This window comes from Acipenser ruthenus, chromosome 35 (genome assembly GCF_902713425.1).
Source record: "Acipenser ruthenus chromosome 35, fAciRut3.2 maternal haplotype, whole genome shotgun sequence".
NCBI classification, from domain to species: Eukaryota; Metazoa; Chordata; class Actinopteri; order Acipenseriformes; family Acipenseridae; genus Acipenser; species Acipenser ruthenus.
The window spans coordinates 527745-551926 of NC_081223.1; the positions used below are offsets into that span (position 1 = coordinate 527745).

The 24182-nt window shown below is 40.0% G+C and overlaps 1 protein-coding gene and 1 non-coding gene across 3 annotated transcripts in view; both read left to right on the forward strand.

Moving 5' to 3' along the window:
* The first annotated feature begins 935 nt into the window (after window positions 1–935).
* trnak-cuu (transfer RNA lysine (anticodon CUU)) lies at window positions 936–1008 on the forward strand. Its single transcript has one exon. It is a non-coding gene; the product is annotated as a tRNA-Lys (tRNA).
* Window positions 1009–7573: 6565 nt separating this feature from the next.
* Window positions 7574–24182, forward strand: part of LOC117965234 (zona pellucida sperm-binding protein 2-like) — a 127847-nt gene continuing 111238 nt past the window's right edge. Inside the window, exons 1-22 of one of the 2 annotated variants that reach the window (XM_059007622.1) lie at window positions 7574–7684; window positions 7770–7828; window positions 7920–8009; window positions 8445–8572; window positions 8650–8796; window positions 8910–8990; window positions 9660–9830; window positions 9937–10033; window positions 10129–10348; window positions 10424–10574; window positions 10669–10877; window positions 10995–11112; window positions 11197–11396; window positions 11474–11588; window positions 11713–11882; window positions 12547–12599; window positions 12674–12801; window positions 12879–13068; window positions 13157–13298; window positions 13576–13669; window positions 13761–13865; window positions 13958–14090. In XM_059007622.1, the coding sequence (XP_058863605.1) occupies window positions 10472–10574; window positions 10669–10877; window positions 10995–11112; window positions 11197–11396; window positions 11474–11588; window positions 11713–11882; window positions 12547–12599; window positions 12674–12801; window positions 12879–13068; window positions 13157–13298; window positions 13576–13669; window positions 13761–13865; window positions 13958–14067 (1737 nt within the window). In that variant the 5' untranslated portion in view covers window positions 7574–7684; window positions 7770–7828; window positions 7920–8009; ... (5 more) ...; window positions 10129–10348; window positions 10424–10471 and the 3' untranslated portion in view covers window positions 14068–14090. Of the gene's footprint in view, window positions 7685–7769; window positions 7829–7919; window positions 8010–8444; window positions 8573–8649; window positions 8797–8909; window positions 8991–9659; window positions 9831–9936; window positions 10034–10128; window positions 10349–10423; window positions 10575–10668; window positions 10878–10994; window positions 11113–11196; window positions 11397–11473; window positions 11589–11712; window positions 11883–12546; window positions 12600–12673; window positions 12802–12878; window positions 13069–13156; window positions 13299–13575; window positions 13670–13760; window positions 13866–13957; window positions 14091–24182 lie in introns of those variants that run through there. The other variant, XM_059007623.1, reaches the window with a different exon arrangement.

Genomic DNA, 24182 nt, shown 5'->3' on the forward strand with positions numbered 1-24182 from the left:
TACATGTATTGAAAAATGAATGGTCTCATCCATCTGGAAAGATTGGTTCTGCATTTATACAGTATCAACCTTAATCTGAGTTGAGAGGCACCCAACCTGTGGAGGATTTTAAATGTGAGGGGATGTGAATAGAGTCAAATACATTTGCATCATTCTGTAAATATATATATATATATATATATCAATTAACTGTAGCTTTATTATCATAATGAAAACACATTACACGTGGCCACAGCACACGACCTTAGCCCGCTGCGCCACTCTGCAGTTGTTGAAATGCCTTCGTTTTTTAAGCTTACATCCAAGCCTGACCAGCTTCGATTTCCTGTGAAAATTTCTAGTTTTCTGTTTGTTAGGGTAGATACCAAAGAATGGAATTGCACACAAGAGTGGCATGTAGCTTCCTTGTCTAAATCTGTGATAAATTGTAGTTCCTCGTTTAATTAAAAATAAATAAAGGAATTATTTATTTGGTAGAAATAAATAAATGATTTAAATAAATGCATAGAGGAATAAATACATTTAGAAATAAATATTTTTAAATAAATAAATGTAGAAATGAATACATGTTTATATTATAAATGTATAAATAAATTAATAAATAGCAAGCTAGTAAACTACATGTCATATTAATTGATTTGGCTGATGCGTTTATCCACAGCAATTGTCATTTATATACCTATATAAAAAGTACAAGTTTAATGAAAAAAAAAAAAATAAATGCAAGTTGCCTAAAATTAATAGCGCATCAAAGAAAGTCACTGAGGTTGAAACATTTAATGGTAGCTACTGGGTCAACATTTACATTGTAACGTTTAAAACAATTTTTTAAAATGTAACAAGCAAGTGGATTATATTTGGAATCTTTTGTTTTTATTTTCTCAGACGACAAATTCATAGCTCAGTTGTTTAGTGAAAGAAACTGCCACCAGTCAGCCCGGCTAGCTCAGTCGGTAGAGCATGAGACTCTTAATCTCAGGGTCGTGGGTTCAAGCCCCATGTTGGGCGTCCTTTTTAAATACAAATTGAAGATGTTTCTTCGAGACAACGGAGCAATGTCTGATTCTGTTCACATTGTATACAGTATTGCAACAAAATTACTTATTGGTCATTGTCAAATAGCAGTTGCTATTGTAAAATGCGTGCATCGTTTATAGCTATAATGATATTGAAATAAATAATCTTACATTTTTTGGGTTGGCTTCAATCCGTTTCTTTTTTTACACTTGTCATTACACCATTCATGGAGCAACAGTTGGTATGTGCGTATCTACTTTTTGAAGAAATTGAAAACATACCTCGTCGAAATATTTGCTAATTTTTTTTTTTTAATTTGCAAATGGCAGACTACATTGTCAATAAAAAATAATTTTGCAAATCAGCTTCCCATATGGTCTAGCAGTTAACGATTCTTGGGTTTCACCCAGGCGGCCCGGGTTCAACACCCGGTATGGGAACGTCTTTGTTATTGTCATTTTGTTACAGAACTGTGGTCATGTGTAATGTGTTTTCATTATGATAATAAAGCTACAGTTACTTGAAATATATATATATATATATATACAGAATGATGCAAATGTGTTTGACTCTATTCACATCCCCTCACATTTAAAATCCTCCACAGGTTGGGTGCCTCTCAACTCAGATTAAGGTTGATACTGTATAAATGCAGAACCAATCGTTCCAGATGGATGAGACCATTCATTTTTAAATACATGTAATTCGATTTTTGTATTGGTATTATTTGTATTGAGGCAGGGAGGCTGCAGTTGTTTCTAAGCGACAATGAATCTGGAATAAAATTCTTAGGGTTCGTATCATACGACTTTGTGTCATCAAAGCTGTTTCTGGTGACGTCCAGTGGATTATCTTTGGTTCTGTCGTTCAGTATTTTCTCAAATAAGACGCCAAATCAATTAATATGATGTAGTTTTCTAGCTTGCTATTTATTAATTTATTTATACATTTATAATATAAACATGTATTCATTTCTACATTTATTTATTTAAAAATATTTATTTCTAAATGTATTAATTCCTCTATGCATTTTTTAATCATTTATTTCTACCAAATAAATGATTCCTTTATTTATATTAAATTTATATTTAAGTAAATACAGCTTGTCAGGATGGCCGACTGGTCTAAGATGCCAGATGCAAGGACTTTGTCTTTCCAAAGAATTGTGTGTTTTGGTTTCCGAATGGAGGCGTCGGTTCAAATCCCACTGCTGACAGTTGACTTTTACTTATTTTTAAAATAAATAAATGTGTTCATTTTATTATAATAGATTGTTTGAAGGAAATCAACAGCTGATACCAAACTCTTGTCACCACTCAATACCATTTTAATTTCTGCCTCGTCAAACAAGCTCGAGCCACAGCACACAGCGCTGCTGCATCGGGACAGAGGTGGATTTTAAAGCGACTAAATCAACGAGCTAAGACTACTTTTTAAAGAAATTGAAAACATACTTCTAGTCGAAATATTTGCTATTTAGTTAATTTATTTATTTTTTGAATTTGCAAATGGCAGACTGCATTACCAATAAAAAACTATAGGACAATCTGTATTGCTTATATCAAGCTGCGATGTAGCCTATGAGAATCGCTAGCATAATTCAAGGGGAATTAGCTCAAATGGTAGAGCGCTCGCTTAGCATGCGAGAAGTAGCGGGATCGATGCCCGCATTCTCCAAATAGTTTTAATGTATCTGCGTATTTAGTCCCAACGCATTATGGAGATACATACAGTGTGACAATTCTTTGTAACAGACACACCCGCCCTACATGTATATTTTAAAGCACAGTCTCCTAATTTGTAATATTCCCGACTGAAAAACTGCAGTGCGCCCTCCATCGTATGCCTTCCGAGAAGCACAAAGGGAGATTTTTTATATTTTTTAGCAATTGAAGAGTTTGTGTTAATTGAGAATAAATATAAATGGCTTGAAGTTTGCTTTAATTTGTAACGTGTTTGTAATGAAATATCAGTTTTCGTGGTTTTTTACCAATCATTGTACTATATACTAGCTACTTTTGCATGTCCATGATTTTGGTACTCAGCTTCCCATACGGTCTAGCGGTTAGGATTCCTGGTTTTCACCCACGCGGCCCGGGTTCGACTGCCGGTATGGGAACGTCTTTGTTATTGTCATTTTGTTACAGAACTGTGGGCATGGGTGTAATGTGTTTTCATTATGATAATAAAGCTACAGTTACTTGAAATATATATATATATATATATATATATATATATATATATATATATATACACAGAATGATGCAATGTATTTGACTCTATTCACATCACCTCGCATTTCACTGGTTGCCTACGAGGGCTTGAGAGGGGTGACGTAAAAGTGATAGAGAAAGAGCAAAGTTTAGACACATAATATACAACAATCTGACACTCGCTCCCGACGGGTCAGGCAGCATCCTCTCGCTCCCGGGCATTTAGTGGAGCAAGAGACAGGAAGGGGACGAAGAGAACAAAAGGACAGATCCTTCGCAACTCAGTGCGGCATCCTCAGGCAGCTAAGCTGGCAGCTGGGCGGCGTGGAGAGCTTAGGAAAAGTGTCTCGGGTCCGTTTAGGAGAGACGAAAACAGAGAAACCCCCCCCCTCGGGGCCCGCTCGGTAGGTGGAGGCACGGCCTACTGCATGAGGGGGCTGAAATGGAAGAGAGGAGATGGGACAGCAAGGTTGAGGCCTGGAAGGCTTAGCGCATAAGCAGCAGAAGAATAGGATGTGGCCGGGGGTCCCCTCAGGCCGGCGGCAGTGGTTGAGACAAGAGGCCGACCCGGACAGCCGGGGAGTGAGACTCATAATTCATAAATCAAACAGTTTTCCAGTCTCGTAAAATGTATTAAAGCTTGTAGTATCTGAGAGGATGAGCGGACATATGACTAAATTGCTGAGGAAGTCGAGCTCTCCGTGTATATATATATATATTTTAGATCCAGGTATTGGAGGAAAGCTGGAGCGTTGGAAGCTCTGGAGGAGAGCAGTTCCAGATTTGAACAGTAAACTAAAGCCACTTTGTATGCTGCAATAGTGAGCAGATCTGAAGAGAGTGCCGAGATTTGTTGTAATGAGGGGATATTAACAGTAGAGGCAAGATCTGCTGAACGGGCAGAGATCTGAGGGAGTAAACGATGGAATGCTGTCAGTAGTGTGCAGTGGCTTGCTGTAGAGAGCAGAGAGCTGCTGAATGCAGTGGAAATTGGTATTTGAGAGTTAAGGCGTTTTTAGATGATGTTGGAGATGGGGCTGCCTTTGGTCAGAGATGAAGAATGCGTAGATCTGAGGCCCTTGCAGAACCTGAGAGGATGAGAATGCGTTGCTCGGAGGCTGTTGCAAAACCTATTGATTTGATCAGGAGCAGTCTAAGAGTGTATTGTCTATTGCGGTGTAAATGTTGATAATCGTAGGACATAGTTTCCGTATGTGCCTGGAAGCTCAAATTGAATGAAATGGACTTTGAAAGTTGTATTAAGTGCCTTGATGAAGTTGGGGGCAAATGAGGAAGTGCAAATCCGGGAACAAAAAGGTTGCAGGAATGACCTGATGCAGGGAAGCTGGAAAATTAATGTGACGGTGGATTCTTAACATCTCAGAAAGCTGATAAGCATGGCTTCATGACCAGATCCTAAACGGGAGGGGTTTGGATTTCAAAAATTCAAGTTAATATATGAAGCAAAAGAGGTTGAGGCAGGAGGGGACTGAGAATCCCTTGGAATGACAACGAACTGCAGGAATTGATAGAAAGTTTAGAGTGTGCGAGATTCGCAGCGATAGCAAATCAGCTTCAATTATGTAGTTTGTGGTGTTATGCTGCCATCTAGAGGTTGCGATTGGAATTGAAACTATTGTCCAGTGAAGCAGGGTAGCATATATTTTGTTAATGCGATTAAAATCCTTGTCTATGGATAAAACATTTGCTCTAGAACAGTTAGTGATGATATAAGTAAGTTAACGTAGGTCTAGAAGAGGAGCCTGCAGTATTTAGATTTCACAATTCGGCGAGTTGAAGCTCTCATGTTGCAAAAGCGCAGCAGCAGGAGCCAGAAGATTGCAGTAGTGAGGCACAGGCTCGCATTGCCTGTTAAAGCTGCCTGGTCGCCATGGCAACTTACCACTCCCAGGAGTCACTCGATGAGGCGTTGCCGTGGTAACCATGGTCTGTGAGGCGCCGGTGTGAAAGAGTTGCAGTGCAGCGGTGACGTCGGAACAGTCTTTCTGATGAAAACGCAGAGCAAGCGGAGAATGACGCTGCGCTTTGAACGGCGCAGACTGAGCAGGTAGGAAAATAGCAGATACTATCTTGAGAGCGCCGAGCAGAGAAATGGCCTGCAGTGAAAGAAACGAACAAAAAACAAACACAGACAAGGGAGCGGAAATAGTGCTGGGTTAAAGTAGAAAAAGAGAGAGATAGACAGGAGGGGCAGCCAATAACATACGTGGAGCAGCGCTGGCCATGCCCTAATAATTGACGAGACGAGCGCTGCATTGTGTGATTGGCTGGAAATACTAAATGAGGCTGAACTGGGATCAGCATCCACCCGGAAGAGATCGCGGACGCTACCGGGCAGGACGCCACGGAGGGAAGGAAAGACTAAAGAAAAGGATTTAGGATAAGAAAAAAGCAGCGCAAAGAGCGAGAGAGAGCCCTCTACGCCATCCTCTGAATTACACATAAACGCTAACATTAAAAAGGACCGGCCCTTAGCAGCAGTGTGATAACACGGCAAAACAAAAATCAATATCAAAAGTGGTGCTTAACACAGCAAGTTTTGGCATTTTTGCAAGCTGCGATGTAGCCTATGAGAATCGCTGGTACAATTCAAGGGGAATTAGCTCAAATGGTAGAGCGCTCGCTTAGCATGCGAGAAGTAGCGGGATCGATGCCCGTATTCTCCAAATAGTTTTAACGCATCTGCGTATTTATTCTCAACGCATTATGGAGATAAATACAAAGTGTGACAATTCTTTGTAACAGAGACGCCCGCCCTACATGTGTATTTTAAAGCAGTCTCCTAATCTGTAATATTCCCCAGACTGAAAACTGCAGTGCGCCGTCCAGCGTATGTCTTCCGAGAAGCACAACTTAACAGTTAAGTCTAGATGTAACGTATCAGATTACATAAACACACCTTGTGTTCAGATTTAAAAAAAAAAAAAAGAAATGTATGCGTCCTCTATGGGTAGAGGCAGATAAGATGCGTACCTGCCGTTTCTACACTTTAACATTTACGAAATACACACACTAAACTGAAATGTAATAACACAAAGTCTTGCCTTCAGTTAATATTTTAGAAAATCTACATTGCTAACAGAAGAAAAACAAGCTAGCAGAGGATGGTTTCGATGCATCGATCTCTGGGTTATGGGCCCAGCACGCTTCCGCTGCGCCACTCTGCTACAGCTGCCTCATGACTGAATTACCAAACAGCAGAAAAAAAACTGAAATCGTTTTAACCAGACACACGGCAGCGGCAGGGGCGAACCATGGAAACATTGCAAATCAGAGATACGGTATGCAAAGTATGCAACTTTATCTCTCTCTCTCTCTCTCTCTCTCTCTCTCTCTCTCTAATATAAATGTAGTGTTTTGCACTGTAAGTCGCTCTGGATAAGATCGTCTGCTAAATGACTAAACTGTAAATGTAATAAACGGGGTGACGTTATCTAACTTTAACGAACAAACTCGCCTGGATAAAAAGGAACAGCAACACTGATGCTACTAATCATGCTCGTTATTTGGGATATTATTCAATGTAACGTTAGCTAACGTTACCCAGTTGACTACATTAGCTAGGTACCGGTGGTGCTTGCTAGCTGGCTAGATAACACTAGCTAGCTGCTAACATAAGTTAGCTAACGATACTACTTCAACTTATCTGGGGGGCGGCTAGCGTAGCAAGATATGTACAAGCATTGTTAGGTCAAGTCGTTGTTTTTTTTATTTTTTTATCGATACTACTGCTAACTTACCTGTCCTCTCATTCGCAACTCGACTTGCTCTCAAAAGCGCGCTCTCGTTTGGCAATGCGTTGGCTGATGACGTTTCCAACTCATTTTCTATTGGCCAACTGACCACGTCAATCAAACATCGAATTTTCAGGCAATGCGATCCAATCTGATCTCGTGTCCGCGGCTCCGGGCAACGTCATCCTACAGCAGTTGCCATGGAAACGTTTAAAACTCCGCAACAAACTTTAATCAAATGTACAGCTGTACAGAACACACCCCCCTCAGACATGTGCTGTCTATTCAACCAGTTAGTTCAGATGATCGCTGATGATCCTTGTCGGTGACAGTCCAGTTTGATCCGCACGTACTTCTGCCAAACTTAAATTCAAAGTACAATCTTCTAAATGGGTTATTATTATTATTATTATTATTATTATTATTATTATTATTATTATTATTATTATTATTATTATTATTTATTTTAATTAACGTACTGACTGACAATCAGAGGACTAATATGAAAGAGGTGCGCGCATCAATTGCAGCTAATCAGCTCCCATTAGCACCTGAACCTCTTTATAAACCCATTGCGCACTAAGGAACATCAAACTCAGCTACTGACGGTTTTGTTTTTATTATTGTTTCTTAACGGTGAAAGAAGTTCACGGTCGGGGCTGCCTTGGATTTAATGATGCCGTGTTGTCTTAGATTTGGGTAATTGTTGATCTTTTCTCTACTTTAGAAACGTTCATTTTGTTATTGTATGTTTCTCACTTGCGTGTTTTTGTTTCCAATGCAGAATAACATTGCTGTTAGCAGTGTTAGTCACTGAAGTTTGGATGCAGAACCCCCCTCTAGGTACGATAACGGTCGCTTCAGCAGAGCTGTCCTTTTTAGCTTCCTGTTTATTTGCTGGTTGTGTGTTTTCAAGTATCGTTGTCTTCTGCAGGCTCGGTGAGGACAGAATGTCAAGGGAGTGTTATGATGATGATGTTGGATAAGTCTTTTGTCGGAAAGTATTTTCGCATCAATGTGATTGGTGAGTGATCATTTTTCTTGAATGGAAAGCTTTTGATGTACAAAGCCTGTTGACTCGTAATGTAATAACCTGAATTAAGTACAGAGCACTCCTGCGCTGTATGGCATCAACCAGGCGTCGTTTTTTTTCAAATGCAGGGTATGAAACACTTGCGTTAGCTTCAAAAGCATGTTGCTGATCACACTAAATAATAGACCTGTGCTGCTACAACCTTACTCGGATTTGTTGACTGCAAGTGCGCAGAAATAAAAATCATTTACTCTAAACCCACTGTTCTGAATGGGCGTCTAACTCTACTAATAGTTTTAAAAATTTCAATAAGTAGATTGGACGGGGTAGGACGGGGTAGGTCGGGGTGTTCACTTTGTTATATCTCTACCTTGCTTGATCATGTGTAAAGTTTCTTGAAAGGCCAACCAAATTTCTTTTCCATAGACAATAAGGGGGTGCTTGTGTCCCTCTCTCCAAGACTGGCTGCACAGTGTGGATATAGCTTAACAGTTGACTTCTTGGGAAATGCCAAGTTCCTTGCTTCTGTGCTGAGCTGCTTTGCTCAGAACACAGTGAGTCATCATTTTATTTCTTGTAAACGTGTTTCTAATGGTGACATGCTGGGACTAACTTTAGCCTTTGTTTCCAGAATGATGAGACCTACAAGCTGACAGTACAAATCAGTGTCTTCTCAAACAGTGCTATGACTTCAGCTTCCTCCTATGTTCAGAGCATGACATGCCGCTATTCTCCATGGGCAGAGAGGGAGATTCTGTGTGAAAGAAACTACATGGAGGTAAGGGCTGTCAGGATGTGATAATGCTGTTCAGTATAACTTGTTGGGTTGTGTGGGTATTTAATTGTCATTACAGAAGTGCTTCACTCATGACTAATGTGAATTCTCTTTAGGTTTCTGTGAGAAGAGGGGTGCCACTTATTGAGCCAAACTTTGTTCAAGATGATCCTGATTGGTCCCTTGCGTACCCAGAGGTAGAATCATGTGACTTTGCATTTGCTTCATTCATGTCCCCTTGGTCTTGCCTATTGAAGTCTACTCTACTGTCTCATCTAGAGGAAGCAAAATCGAACGGCCCCCTTAACTTTAACCTGTCTCCCAAGAGGGTGGCCATATACGAATTGTGTGACATTTAAGGCATTGGCTTTGCATGCATGTATTCTGTGATTGCTTTGATAGAAATTGATTGGAGAAATTAACCCTTTCTTGTTGGTGTAAGCCTTGTATTTCAACCACTGAGGTAGTGGTTTCATATGTGCAGGGCTATAAATCCTTCATGATAAATGTGTCCTGATTTACTTTTTTGATGACTGCTGCATAGGAGCAATTTAGGTGTCCTAAAGTTTGGTACACTGATGTATTAAGGTCCAGTACAAATGAATGGCTGTAAACTCTGCCTGTATCGGATCCAGATAACATGCTTTCACATAGGCTTTCGTACGAAGTTGCATTTGAGGATTTACTCTGTTCCCTTAGATACCCGCTGAACCTAGAACTGTTTCAGTGATGTGTCATTAAACTTTCAACTTTCAGTTTTAGTTCCTGTTTATTTAAACATGACATCTGTTATGACAAATCCTTTAGACTGGGGATGCTTTGTGTTCAAACTCCCTAATCTAATGAGATTTTTTTTTTTCTGCTAGGCAACTGCTGCTGACAACAGCATCTGAAAAATTGTGTTCCATCTCCCAGCAAATAGAAAGACAACCATGACTGTTGCTCAGGGCATGACAAATGGCTATGGCATAAACACTACACCAACTCGAATTCTGGTTAGAGCTGCATACAACTCCACAGAAAGCCAGCCTCAGGTGGTAAGTAGTCTAGGCTTCATTGTTGTCTAGTACAGTATATCCAGACTATGAAGGTAGATTTAGTCTTGCTTTTATTTTAGTAAAAGTTCCCCCTCCCCTCCAACAGATCCAAACTGTACCAATGGCTGTGCTAAGATCAACCACCTTTTATAAGCAAAGATGGATGGTCATGATGGTGGACACTGCAGTTACATGTCCTACTGGTGAGTAAGCTTATGGAGGGCAACGGTGCTCAAGAACTGTTCTAGGTTTATGTATGAATTTCCTATACCAAGTCTATGGTGTTCCTTTCTGTCAGATGGAACCGCCTTCACAGAACAGATGATTACATGGAATGTTCCCCGTGTTCTACCTCCTCTTGTTCCGACACCACAAATTACTACCCTTGATGTTCAAATGGGAGTTGATGGCCGCAAGCTTGACCCTGCAACAATTCATAATAGAGATTATAAACTGGATGTCGGTCCCCAGCTAATCACTGTAAAAATCCTGTGGGAGCTGATGGTGGATATTACAAGGTATGTAGAAGTTCAACATCTTCTAAATCCTTCTCATTTTAAAGCTTTCCTCCTAAGATGCTTCTGTGCTTTCAGAGCCATGTATTGGACAACACCTATGTGATCTCTTACTCTATTGAACCAATGCTGGAGCATACCTGGCAAGATGGGCCTGAGAAGACCAAGTACACAGTACTTCATCCAATAACCACTCCTTTCATGCCTCGGCCACCAGTTGTCACAAATAGTATGTAGGACCTGTCCACATGCAGTAAATCAAAGGGATTTGTTGCAGTGCTCCACTTCATATCCATCATTTTAACTGCATGCTTTAATTTCAGACACTGTTCCTAAAGCCAGAGTGTTCAATGTGACCCTGGGGACATTCCTGCCTGATGTGGAGCTAGTCAGAATTATAGTTGGACCAGAGACGTTAACTGTGCCAGAAGCCAACCTAAAAGGTTATAATGTCCAGGAGCATGTCTTTCCCAATGGATCCAAGACCTACACTCTCCAGGTGCCATTTGAGGACCCCAATGTGAAGCAAAAGGTAACATCCCACCTGTTCAACCATCCAATTGCCCTTTGAAAACACTTGCTTCCTGTGGACGTGTTGCTTGCTGTCTGACTTTGGGTTTAATCCTACAAACCTTTGCTTTTCTTTCAGGTAACTCCTCCAGACACCAGAACCTACATTCTGCCCCTGACCTACTTGCTGAATATAGTGCCAGAGAATACGCCTTTTACTCATCCTGCTGTAGTCGAAGCCATTCTCAAAGACATCAGTAAGTGCCTGACTATTTGGTCTACAACTACCTTTTTCTAACCAATCCAGTCCATTGCCCTGACAACTGCTCTTCCTCTTGCAGTTCCACCTACAGTAACTGGCTACTGTGATGGTGCTGCATTCTATACCATGGTAACATATGGCAACATGGGTCGCAACTGGATTCCTTTTGTGGGCTCAAGAGAACTTGGTGGGAGTCTGCTTGCCCTGTACAAGTATAATGCCAACTCTACCAATTTCTGGATGACTGTGCCATACAATTCAGTTGATGCCACATATGAAGTAAGTGCTGGAACTTTAAAATGAGTTTAGCTGTTTTGGGTTCAACACATTACTGACCTGATGTATTGTCGCTGTAGGTGATCAGTTCTTCAGGCATCAGAAGCAGACTTGACTTGACCTTGAAGGATATTGGGACCATGGTTGTGGTGGCTGACTTCTCCCTGTCCTGCAGTTTCCCTACAAAGATAATTGGTAACTCTCCTGCAAACAAAGCATTCTTTAGAATAGCTGCTTTTGAGATTGGCAGAAGGCTGCATGAAGTGATATTGAAGCTATAATCTGTTTCCTTAACCTGGCTCCAAATGCTATGTTTCAGATTGCTTCACCAATGGAACTATGGCAGCTCTTGCTGTGAAAGTGGAATCTGTCCCCAGCTTGTCTCCAAGTCAGCTAACTCTAAGGGATCCGAGTTGCCGGCCTCTTCAGTCTGATGCTATCAATGCGGTTTTCTACTTCAATGTCAACTCCTGTGGCACAACTAGAAGGGTTAGTATTGACCACATTTAAAACCATATTTTGAGGAGGTTCAACATATTGACAAGTTGGCCCCAACACCCCTGGATCAATCTGGGGAGCCATGGTGACTTGTGTTTCTATCTGCTGAATTGCTCGCATGAATTGTGGACATCTGAAGGATGCCACCTTTGTATTGAACTTGTCCAGTTGACGAAGATGTTGTGACACATGACTATTGGTTATGGCATTGCATGTGCTGCCTAGAGACCTTTTGGGTCAATGGCAGTGAACTGGAAGGAGCGTACTTACTGGGGATCATCCCGTGGTGAGGCCGGGACTAAACTAATACATGCGTTAATACCAATTGCAGCTCAAGAGTCACCAGCTGTGTATTTGCAACAAATCCAAAATAACTGGTGTTGCCCTCCTAGAGGTTACTAAAACAATACCATATTAGTCTAGCAGTTTCTGTAGACTGACTTGTGGTATCATACTAACTGTAACAATCATGAGGTCCCAAAAGTGTTCAATTATGAAATTGCAATATTCATTACCAATGATTTATTAAATTGTGAAAGTGGTACACAGCTGGGGATGATCCAGAGTACCATGTTAGCTAGTCTGCAACTTGGTATGCAGCTCCATACTAAATCTAAAAGTTAATTGCAACCTGAGCCTTTGATTTCTCTTCCAGTTTGACAACAACCTCCTGACTTATGAGAATGAAGTGCTGTTCACATCTTACAGGTAAGGATTGCAATCAAATTGAGTATCCTTGTGGTTAAGCCTGAAACTCTCCTAACCCCATCTCCTCTTTCCAGGTTGAGAGTTGCCTGTCACTATCTGGTCAATGACACCAAGGTAGTGCAGTTCTTGTACCAGAATAATCCTGCACCTGTAGTCCAGCCTGGCTTGGGGGACCTTGTGGTCATCATGCGGCTTGCATTGGGTAGGACTTGGCAATTGAAATAATATAGATGCTCTAGTAGCGTGTTTCCACCTATAAAATTCTCCCTTGCATCTCAGATTCAACCTACAACGACTTCTATGGAGCTCGGGATTACCCTGTTGTGAAGTACTTGCGAAGACCCTTGTATTTTGAGGTAGAGCTCCTGTACAGCAGGGATCCACAGGCTGAATTGTTTTTGGAGAACTGCTGGGCAACCTATTCTGCTGACAGGAATAGCTCTCCCAAGTGGGATGTTGTTGTGGACAGGTAAGATGCTGGAATATGATATTGCTGCTACAAAACCTAGGAATTGGAGTTGTGGCTGATGTGCTCCTGACCTACTTTCTCTTTCTAGCTGTGAGAACTCTGCAGATGAGTACTTGACCATCTTTCACCCAGTCTCCAGCAATGCAAGAGTGCTGTTCCCATCCCATCTGAAGAGGTTTGAAGTGAAAATGTTTTCCTTCACAAGCGGCCGGGATGCACTGAAAGGACAGGTAAAGTGGAGTGTTGGGATGGGGATCTTGTACCACAATGCATGGCTTGGATTGCTTTGCAAGCAGCAAATGGTCACTGTGCTCAAATCTGTAGTGAGTTGGAATGAAAACATATAACTGCACATTTGCAAGAAACACTTGCTATGATGCAATATGTGTGGTTGGTGTGTGTGGTGTTTTTTTTTTTTTTTTTTCCAATTCATTAATCCTCATTTGATGATGGTCCTGCCTGAGCTATTGATGCTAGTTTTACTTGACAAGGTATGCTGTCTTTCAGATTTACTTCCACTGCGGTGTTGTGATATGTGATTCAAACCGGCCATCAGACAGCCTGTGTAGCAGACGGTGCATTCCAGGGAAACAGAGGCTTGGTAAGAGCTCTGTCTGTTGGGGGGAGGGGGGACATTTTGCATGCATTTTTGTCCATTTGTTTTGATGGACTCCTCCTAATTCCTCCTGTAGGTCGCAGTGCTGAAGGGATGGATGGTGGTGCAGTAAAGGCATTTGTGTCTTCTGGCCCAATTGAGCTGAAGAGAGATGGATCCCTTCACTTAATGCCTAGAAGCGGTAATATGCATGATGTGAACACAATTGCAGTTCAAGTAAAATATGTAACTATCTCTTTATATTCCACTAACTATTTCTTTCTTCTCTTGCAGGCCACTTCAATGTGTGGTCCCTTCTGGGAGCTGCAATGGGTGTGTGTTCAGTGGTTGTCTTTGTAGCTGGAGTTGTATATTTTTGGAAAACGCCCAAAAGTGTGTGTTGATAAATAAAAATCTTGCTTGTAAAGGCTGTTTTTGGTTTATTTTCTTTTCTCTTTTGGTGGGTGCTTGACTAATTCTACATATATAATATATTGGTGTGTGTCAGAATGGCCATGTTAATGGGATTCTCTCCTCTTACTGCATTGAATGCTTTGCTTGTTTCCTGATCAGGCAATTCTCAATATGGTGTGTTATTAAAGGACCCTTCATTAATTCATTGTGAATCCAGGGGCAAAGACTTTCCTCCTCCTCCATGGAGCTGTAACCCTATTTTTATATTCCTTCTTGCTTTTGATATGCTACCTTCAGTATGCAAAGTTTTTAGGGTGAAATTCTCTATATATAATGTATCATGTTATAGCATCAAAGTGTTTAGATTTATATGGGCAGTTTGTTTCTGGTATGAATGCAAGTTTTCATTTTGTTCACTGTGGTTTGTATGTCTTTTACTGGAAGTGTTCCCTAGTGAGTGCTCCAAGTAAAGTATTAGTTTAGTTTTTAATACTGTGTGTAAAACAGAATTTTATTTTATGAGGAATTGGTTAAACAAACTACTACTTGGCAACATGTTCTCTTCATGTTTGTTTTCAGTGTGGTTTATATAGTCTGTTACTGGATAAACTCATTTTACGAAACACGTTCCATAAGAAACCGGTACACCTGATGCGGGGAATCCTTAGGTCCGCGCACCAGTCCGAACCAGAAGTTCCACTCTTTGAGCTGTTCGGTAAAACAGGAGGACTATATAAAATACATGTAGAAATATGAGAAAGAGGGCTGAGTTATTAGAGCTCAATTCACTACACCCGCTGGCAACCCCTTGTGTAATGTCTTTATAGTATATAGAGGACGCTGAGTGATGCAAGACTCGTGCAGGTACATTCATATTATTAAACCTGCTCGCAGACTCTCTGGTGCCATCACTGAGTGCTGTTTGAAACAGACAGAGTTTGTATTTATGTTCATGTTGGGTTAATCAGAGATGACTTTCGGCGGCCTGTCTGTAGTACTACCGGAGATTTTAATTGCACAGTTTGTACCGCTCTGTGCAGCGCCGTCCAGCTTGTAACACGGTACGTGAACTGCATTCTGCTAAACAAAACATCACAACAGCAGCTCCATCTACTGGATAAAACCCAGACATACACGTTGAAACAATGATCCAGTTCAATATCTACAAAGCCGAAACAAGATACTATTAGCGAAGCCCCGAAAAAGAAAATATTATACAAAATGGTTTAAAATCAAATGTTTAATTGTTAATCTAACTATTTTTAGATACTGTGGAACTACTTCTCTCAGTGGAAGGTGACGCAAATAAAAATTATTAAAATAAGGTTTAAAGTCTTTATTTACCAACAACAACACACTCCTAGACCCATTTAATAATAGCAATAATACACTCCAGGGTCTGTGTGTTATCATGAGATATATCACCACTTCCTGGGCGGTTGAAGAACTCCACTTCGTCTAGTGCCTCCCAACGCACCCAAGGCGTGGTGATATTACCTCATGATAACACACACACCCTGTCGTGTATTACTGCTTCATTAATGTAGTCATAAGGTTTATATGTCACATTCCTTTGTTGTCACTGTATTGATTTAGATATTCGGGTTGGATCCCTCGGAAGCCAGCGGAACTCCAGCGTTTCTCCGACAACCACTGATAACCCCTCCCGTGATGATCGACGCTGCCATGACAACCCATGACATCACCTGCACAAGTTACAACACGGCGAGTCATTTTTTGTAGCACAGTATTAACGTGTTATTGTTTTCACAAAATAACATCAATAAGATTATCAGATCACCTGCTAGTGTGTACTAAACAAAACCTCAAATATCAGTGAATTGATACAGAGACAAGCCGTGGCACCAGCAAGGGGTTAAAATGAAATTAATAAATAAATTATGACATGAAACAAAAGTACATGTTGGTGTATTTTAATCAAAAATCCATGCATCCATAATTCTGATTATTTATCTAAATAATCTCACAGCTAATTCTTTACAAATGATCAATTTCTATATTTCTCGGAGTGCTAATGTGGTGTTATAGTTTAACATATTAATGGATTTTAGAAATCATCTATGCTAGTCTGCCCCTCAAACAGTTTTAAATATAATTTAGATTTAAATGTCAGGTAGTATATAAATCCATTTCTAAAAAAGGTCGCATATTGTAATTTAAATAGGCCTACGTATGAGCTACCAAAACGTATTTTTGTTTCATGTCGTTATTAATGTATTTACTTATTTATTTGGTTAAACTTGAATCCAGCCTTACATTTTAACTTCTTGAAGTTACCACAGCGTGTCTGTGTATGAATTACTGACGAGTAATATTTGTGATTTGATTACTCTAGCAGATGAACTGATAATGTATGGATGTTATTTTGTGAAAACAATACAATATTAAAAAAGAAATACTACAACATTTAATAAATAAATAAATTATACACTAAACTGTAGCACATTTGTTTAGTCTTAATATCATAACAAATATACTTATTATAAATACGTAAATCCTTTTATTTGTTGGAAAATGGTCTGGAACTGAGTATTTAAAATATGGTTTTCTTTAAAATTAAAATGCCAGCAACGGTGTGTTAATTTAACGAAGCGCCTAACGCCGCTCGGAACGTTCGCATTTTTAAATCCTAACGGTCTCTGCTCAGCGGAGTGGAATGTTCACGAGCCGGTTGCCTAGCAGCGTCTCCCCCTCCTTCTCTGCCCCGCCCTCTCGCCCTCTCTCGTTGCTCCAGCTAGGAGTTCAAATTTGGCTTCATTATATTAGCGCAATTCTTTACTAACTTTTACAAATTAGCTTATTAGAAGCTTCGTGTTTTTAAGATGGTTCAGGTGCAGTCCGGACAGACTGACTGGAGCATCATTACAGTATACCTCACTGCTTTTCTAATGCTAAATATGTATCTGGTAGTCTAAGTATTATCTACAATTAATAATTCAGCTATATTCATATTCAGAATTTAATACAGTATTAAGACAGGGTCCAGTATTATAAATAAATAAACACGCTTTAAGAGAAACAGCAGTGATGTTTATTGACCATTCCCATACATTCTCTATATGTTTCTACATTATGTTTGCACAGGGACAAGGGACTCAATGATTTTAAAAAACAACAACAACAAAAAAAAAAAACTAGAACATACAATTAACCAATATAGAAAGGAAGGGGGGAGAAATGTATTGCCTGTGTGCAGTACCTTACACTTTTCTCTATTAAATGCCATTTGCCATGTGTCTACCCAGTTCTGAATGCTGTCTAGATCATTTTGAATGACCTTTGCTGCTGCAACAGTGTTTGCCACTCCTCCTATTTGGAACTGCAAACACAAGTCAAAAAGGAAGTTAGAAAGGCCAAGAGAGATAGATATAAATGAACATTGCTAAGGGGGCTCAAACCAATTCCAAAATGTTTTTTTCAGTATTATAACAGTAAGAGAACATTTAAAGAGGAGGTTAAATGTCTAAGAGATACAAATGGCAAAATCATAGACGAAGAAAAAAAAATAGCAAATATATGAAATGATTACTTTTAACAAGTTTTTACAAAGGAGGATACGGACAACATGCCCCACATGTCAACCTGTTCCTATCCAGTTTTAAATAACTTTAGCATAACAGAGGCAGAAGTGTTAAAGGGACTAGGATCTCTTAAAATAAACAAATCCCCTGGGCCAGATGAGATCCTCCCAATAGTACTCAAAGAAATGAAAGAAGTTATTTACAAACGTAATACCAATCCACAAAAAGGGAGACAAAACGGAACCAGGTAACTACAGACCAATAAGCCTGACTTCTATTATATGTAAACTTATGGAAACTATAATAAGATCCAAAATGGAAAATTACCTATATGGTAACAATATCCTGGGAGACAGTCAGCATGTTTTTAGGAAAGGGAGATTGTGTCTAACTAACCTGGTTGATTTATTCTCAAACTGAACGCAGTAGGGATTCAAGGAAATGCATGCACATGGATTAGGGAGTGGTTAACATGTAGAAAACAGAAAGTACTGATTAGAGGAGAAACCTCAAAATGCATCGAGTTAACCAGTGGTGTACCACAGGGATCAGTATTAGGTCCTCTGCTATTCCTAATCTATATTAATGTGAAATAAACCAGTCCAAAATGAGACATTGATGCTAATAGTTTTATTGCTGAAAAAGCTTTACAGAAAGAGAGAGGCTTTTACCCAGTTTCATGTAACAGCAGATCGTGTTGTTTTGGCAGGACAGCATTTATACTGGTCAACAGTTTGAGCATTTGTTGTCATGAATGCAAATAAAGAGATTTTAAAATAAGTGAGAGATGAAGAAAATCTCTATATAAACACAATGTTTTTGTCAGTCTGTGAACAAGGCCTGTCACGGGACACTTGTGGCATCACAGGGTGGCTGTGAGGAGCTGGGAGAAGAAAGGAGTCTACTGGTCAAACCTGACTCGGTGCAGTGATTATGAGCTGGGGCAAATCAATCAAGCACGCTCTCCAAGTAACGCTTTGTATATGTGCCCATGTGCAGCTGTGTTTCTATTCAAACATGTGTGAGCATGTGATCTCACTGAGAATCTGAGACTGCATGTTAAATAAGGACACCTTTCCATACAATGTAAAGACCTGCGTCATGAGAGGCAGGGAATCACCCAATAGAAAAACAATGTTGTCTCTATTATATATCCTTGAAGAGATTGACCAAATGCACAACAGGGAGCAGCTGTTTTAAACAAACTGGGAAATTGCCTGATAGAAATAAGAATGGGTGCTGTAGCTGTGTGTGGGGAGAGGTTACATGAAACAGAAAGGTTACAGCGATGCTACAAAAGAAGGTTGCTGGTGTGTTTAAGCTTTGCTTGCAGGTCTGCTGTCAGGTAAACTCCAGCATTGTGATCCTTGGGTGCTGCTGCTTCTCAGTAGTGCTGGCATCGCCTGCAGCGGTAGGTACGCCAGTCTGAAACCAATTGAAGACATTATCAGCAACCTGGGCAGAAAAGCTATTGTTCTGATCGATACCCTACAGAGCATTGCACAGCTAGGTAATGAGACTGTGGGGTGGTAATGGTCAGCATTGTCTAATAATATAGACAATCAGTGTCACACTGAGCTGCAGAATTGAACTCCCTCCCATGTGTAGATAGCATCCTCCACACTCTTTGTATTGCACTCATTTGAATTACAAATTTGAGTAAAGCTTTTTGTAATTCAGCAAGCAAATTTCACAATCCCAAAGGGTATGGAATCAACTGCTAAACTGTGGAGCCACCACAACCTCACAATACAATCCTATCAATAAAAGACACGGAAACCCTCTATACTAGTTCAAATGCCAAACATGTTTCTGAGGTTTTATTCAGAGCAATCCTAGATCAAAGCTCCTCTGTTTTGACCCCTGCTTTATATTTTGTTTCACTGAAATGACAAAAGTTCCACAGGAGATTGAGGTCAGTGGACCCTTCTTCTCAACTCAAAGCCAACCCTGACATAATGACTTCCCACAGAGAACTACTGTTCGCACACCATAAAACAACAGCAATCCCATTCATCAGATCTCCTGGGATTATTTGTGGAGTTGGTTACTCCAGCATGAGATCACACACGTGTAATAAGTTTAAGTATACATTTCAGGATTGCAGGAGACAGGTTAGACTTTCCTCTTTCCAATAAGTTACGAATTACCTCAATGGATCAATAGTTGGAGACAATGCAGTTGAAAGATGAATCATAAACTCGTCTTGATATTTCCAGTTGAAGGATTATGATGGATGGCATCTGTTACAAAACTTATTCCAACAATTCTGTGTCTCTCTTGGAGTTCCATCCATATTTGACCTGGTCGACCTCATGTTCTAAACTGATATGGAATGACACTTGGTGTTCTATTTCAAATTGTTCTAATATATCCCTCAACCAATGTACACAGAAATAATAAGGCATACTCACAGCGAGCGCAGCGGTACCCATGACGGTAGTAGAAATAGTAGTGATAGTGATGAGCTACACAAAAAAAGAAAAGAAAATTAGGAACAGTCTATTTTTAACACAGAGCTTCTTAAACCCACTGCCTTCCATACTGTAGCCCAGAACTCACCACCCTGAGCTACTCAGGGACAGTGGCCAAGTGGTTAAAGAAAAGGGCTTGATACCAGGAGGTTCACATCCCGGCTCAGCCACTCACTCACTGTGTGTGACTCTGAGCAAGTCAAAACGTAAAACTGGGGTCCTATTGTAAGTGACTGCAGCAGCAGTTGTTGATGCATAGTACACCCCCTAGTCTCGAAATCACTTTGGAGAAAAGCTACTGCTAAAAGACTAATGAATAAAAAAGTAATACTCAGATCCACGAGCATGCACATTGCCTTCCACTCTGCAGGGCACCACTTTCTCTAACCACTGAGCTGTCAAACCCATTAACTCCTATACTACAGCCCAGCACTAACCACTGAGCTAGTCAAAACCACTAAACCACACTGCAGCCCAGCACTCTAGTCATTGAACTGCTCAAACCCACTACCTTCCACACTGCGGCTCTGCACTCTAGTCATTGAACTGCTCAAACCCACTACCTTCCACACTGCAGCTCTGCACTCTAGTCATTGAACTGCTCAAACCCACTACCTTCCACACTGCAGCTCTGCACTCTAGTCATTGAACTGCTCAAACCCACTACCTTCCACACTGCAGCTCTGCACTCTAGTCACTGTGTCACTGAAGCCTCTCAGTAAAGCTACACTGATAAACAATTCGTGCCCTGATTGAAAATAATAAATAAATGCCACTGATTGCTGCATCAAATAAAGTAGAATCCATTTACTTACCATAGTAGCATCTGTACCTTACTGTGAAAGATAAAAGTGATATATTGAGTTCAGTCCATTTGAAGTCACTGCAGTGGCTGCTTTATACAAGAATGGGGCCTCAGTAGTGTATTAGAGAGCTATATATTTCAAAGGAGTGTCTCTCTATTTGTACATTTCTATTATTGGCAAAAGCCAAAGCCAGGGCTCCTTCTTTATATCCCCTCCCACAGGATACAGAACACCTCACTATGTGAGTATGTATTAAATGAAGATGTCATTTCTTATTAAGAGCAGCTAATTCATACTATTATACAATAATACGCCATTCCATATTCTCAACATCAGCTGCAGGAGGCCCCATTGTTAACATGTATTCATTTCTTGTGAAGCGCACAGTACATGTGTATTGTATTGTAGTGTGCAGTCACATTTTTATTAAAATATCAGATTCACACTTACCACGAGCACAGATGCTGTAATCTGGAAATGAAATAAACATACACCATTAAATACAATTTAAAAATATATACATTCATTTCTACATATTAATGTACCATAATTAAATAAAATACTTACAACAGAAAGCTGTTCGAAAGAAAAAGAAAAACAGAAACAGTGGTTATTGGATTTAATAGTTCACTTTATATTCATGTTTGTGTTCCATTTACTGGAATGTTTTCTGTTCCTCTGAGAATATCAGTTGATTCTGATAGCTGTTACAGGCTTAATGAAGACACCAAGGGGCTCATTTCAAAGTGTTTCCTCCAGTCTGTCCACAACTATGAAACCACTCCATGGTAGAATATGTTGTAATACTGAAGTGTTTCTCAATGTCTTCAATCAATTGACCTGCAGTCTACAATCCATGCAGTTCAACCAAACCAGGAGCCAGCTCCAGACAGACACACACTTACTTCTGTAGTATCTTTTGGACAGGGCATCCTTCTTCACTACCATGGACTGTGTTAGGACCACTTCAGAATCCACTTCAGGAGACAGAAAGCACGTGAAGATCATTAAACAAACAGTAGGTTGCATCCCTTCTATTTAAACACAGACCATGTTGAGGAACTCTCCAAATTTGGATTAGGATTTCAATGTACATTAAAGAAGATTGCTGAACAGTACAGAGCTTCAGATTTCATTTTGTTAGACTGTGTGTTACGATGTTTTCCCCTGAGTTCAGGAGCTGCTCTTCAGTTCTAGTTGCCTGTCTTAGATATATGTACATAATGTAGGCTGGATCAGTCAAAGTGTCTTTATAGAAGAGCCAGTGACTGGATCACGCTTCCTTCTGCTTTCAATTCACTGCTATGCACTAGATGGTGATGGCACTTACTAACAGAAAGATATTTCAGTCTGCATTACATATGAAAAGAAGCACACAGACTTATGCACAAAACAACTGTGGTCAACTATGAAAGGCGCTATATAAAATAAACATTGATTGATAAAAAGGTAAGGGAACAGGACAACCTTTTAGTCAAGTTATTATATCTCAGTTGGGCGATCCTTCTTACTGACATTTAAAGTGATCAATTAATACAATAAGTCTTATTAAAGGTGCTGCATCAACACATTTAAATGCACATGTTAAATGCAAACAGATGAAATATTTTCAAAGTGTATATCCCTCAAGCTTTGTGTTTTCCTCTTCCGCATCAGTGTAACAGACAGACAGACAGACAGACAGACAGACAGAAACACACTCAACAGAAGAAGCTATAGGCCCTCTGTACTCACTGTCAGCTCTTTTCTCCATCATATTGTCTCCTATCAGGTAAAACAGAAATAGGTTTATACACTTAGATGTACATTAGGAAACAGATCTGGGCACTTTGTGTTAGCGCCAGTAGAGAAACAGCAGCTAAATGTGCTCAGATTCACTGGGGTTTGGCCTTAAGTCTATCACCTGTAATTCACAATGTGTTCCTCTTGAAGATTTAACGTTGTACCCACACACGACCCAGATGTGCTTTTCAAAGGACTCACCCAACTCCCGCTCTCCTTTGAGTCCATCACTGTCCAGCTCAGCATCACTGTCACCTGAATCCTCTGCCTCTGGAACAGGAAGAATAGAGCTTCATGAAGCAATGAAGGAGTCCCTCGACTGCAGAGCACAACTTCATAGGACACTCAACACAGGGAGGCAGAGAGTTCCCCATTACATTGCAATGCAGAGCTGTGAGGTTTAACCATGAGATTTCTGGATATACAGTAGCCCTTGATGTTATGCATGATTAGTGATGATTAGTCAGGTTGGGTTTCTAAACAAATTGTGTGGTCTGTCCAGGACTGTGCTTTTTTGTCATTGCTTAACTTAAATCCTGCAAATAAGAAACTTTCTTTCTTTCTTTCTTTCTTTCTTTCTTTCTTTCTTTCTTTCATTCATTCCTTACCCAGTGCTCTCTTGTTCTCCAGTGCTCCTTCCTGCTCCTCTGAGTCTTCCAAAGTGTTGCTGAGATCTGTAAACACAGGCTGTGGTTACATTTTTAATGAGAGCAGTCCTGTGTTGTATCCAGTGCTATGAAAGGAATGACACCATGGAATGGAGAATGCAAACGGACCAATTAGCAAAATTGGGATTTTATTAAGATTTTTGTATCTGTTTTGAAAAAATGTAATTATGGTCATAAAATTCTGCACTTTTGTTAATAACTGCAACAGTATAGAATAGTTGAATTAATATTATATAAATAAACCACTTTAAAGTGCCACATGTTATATAAGGAAAGGAATTGTAATAAATCAACTTGCAGTAAACAGTGTGCATTTTTAATATCTCTTAAATAAATTATTATATTAAATCTGCTGTATAAAAAGTGGTTTGAATATTAAGAGCAGGTCTATATGTTTCAAGGATATGTATATTTTGTGAAAAAGGTAAATCAAACTGAATGAACATTTTAAAATCTCAGTGTATTTTATACACACCCTGCAATGGTTTATTGAAGAGATGAGCAGGAGGCAAGATTGACTCGAAGGGAAATTTCAAATGCAAACCTTGATTTGTCCCCATGGTGGGAGGTGGTTGATGCAACACATGGGAGTTTTCAAGTTCTTTAAATGCTGTGTCTTATTCTAGTGGAGTACAGGCTCATCACATCAATCCCCAAGACAAGTAGACAAACCTCTGTGTTGAGAATATAGGATTGAGTTCTGGAAGAATGGATCTTACCCAGTTCTCTCTTGCTGGCCTGGTAATCATCATCTCCCAGCTCTTCAGAGTCCTCAAGGAGGCTCCTTGCATCTGCACACAGAGGAAATGGAGGGGGGAAATCATTCTTTTAAA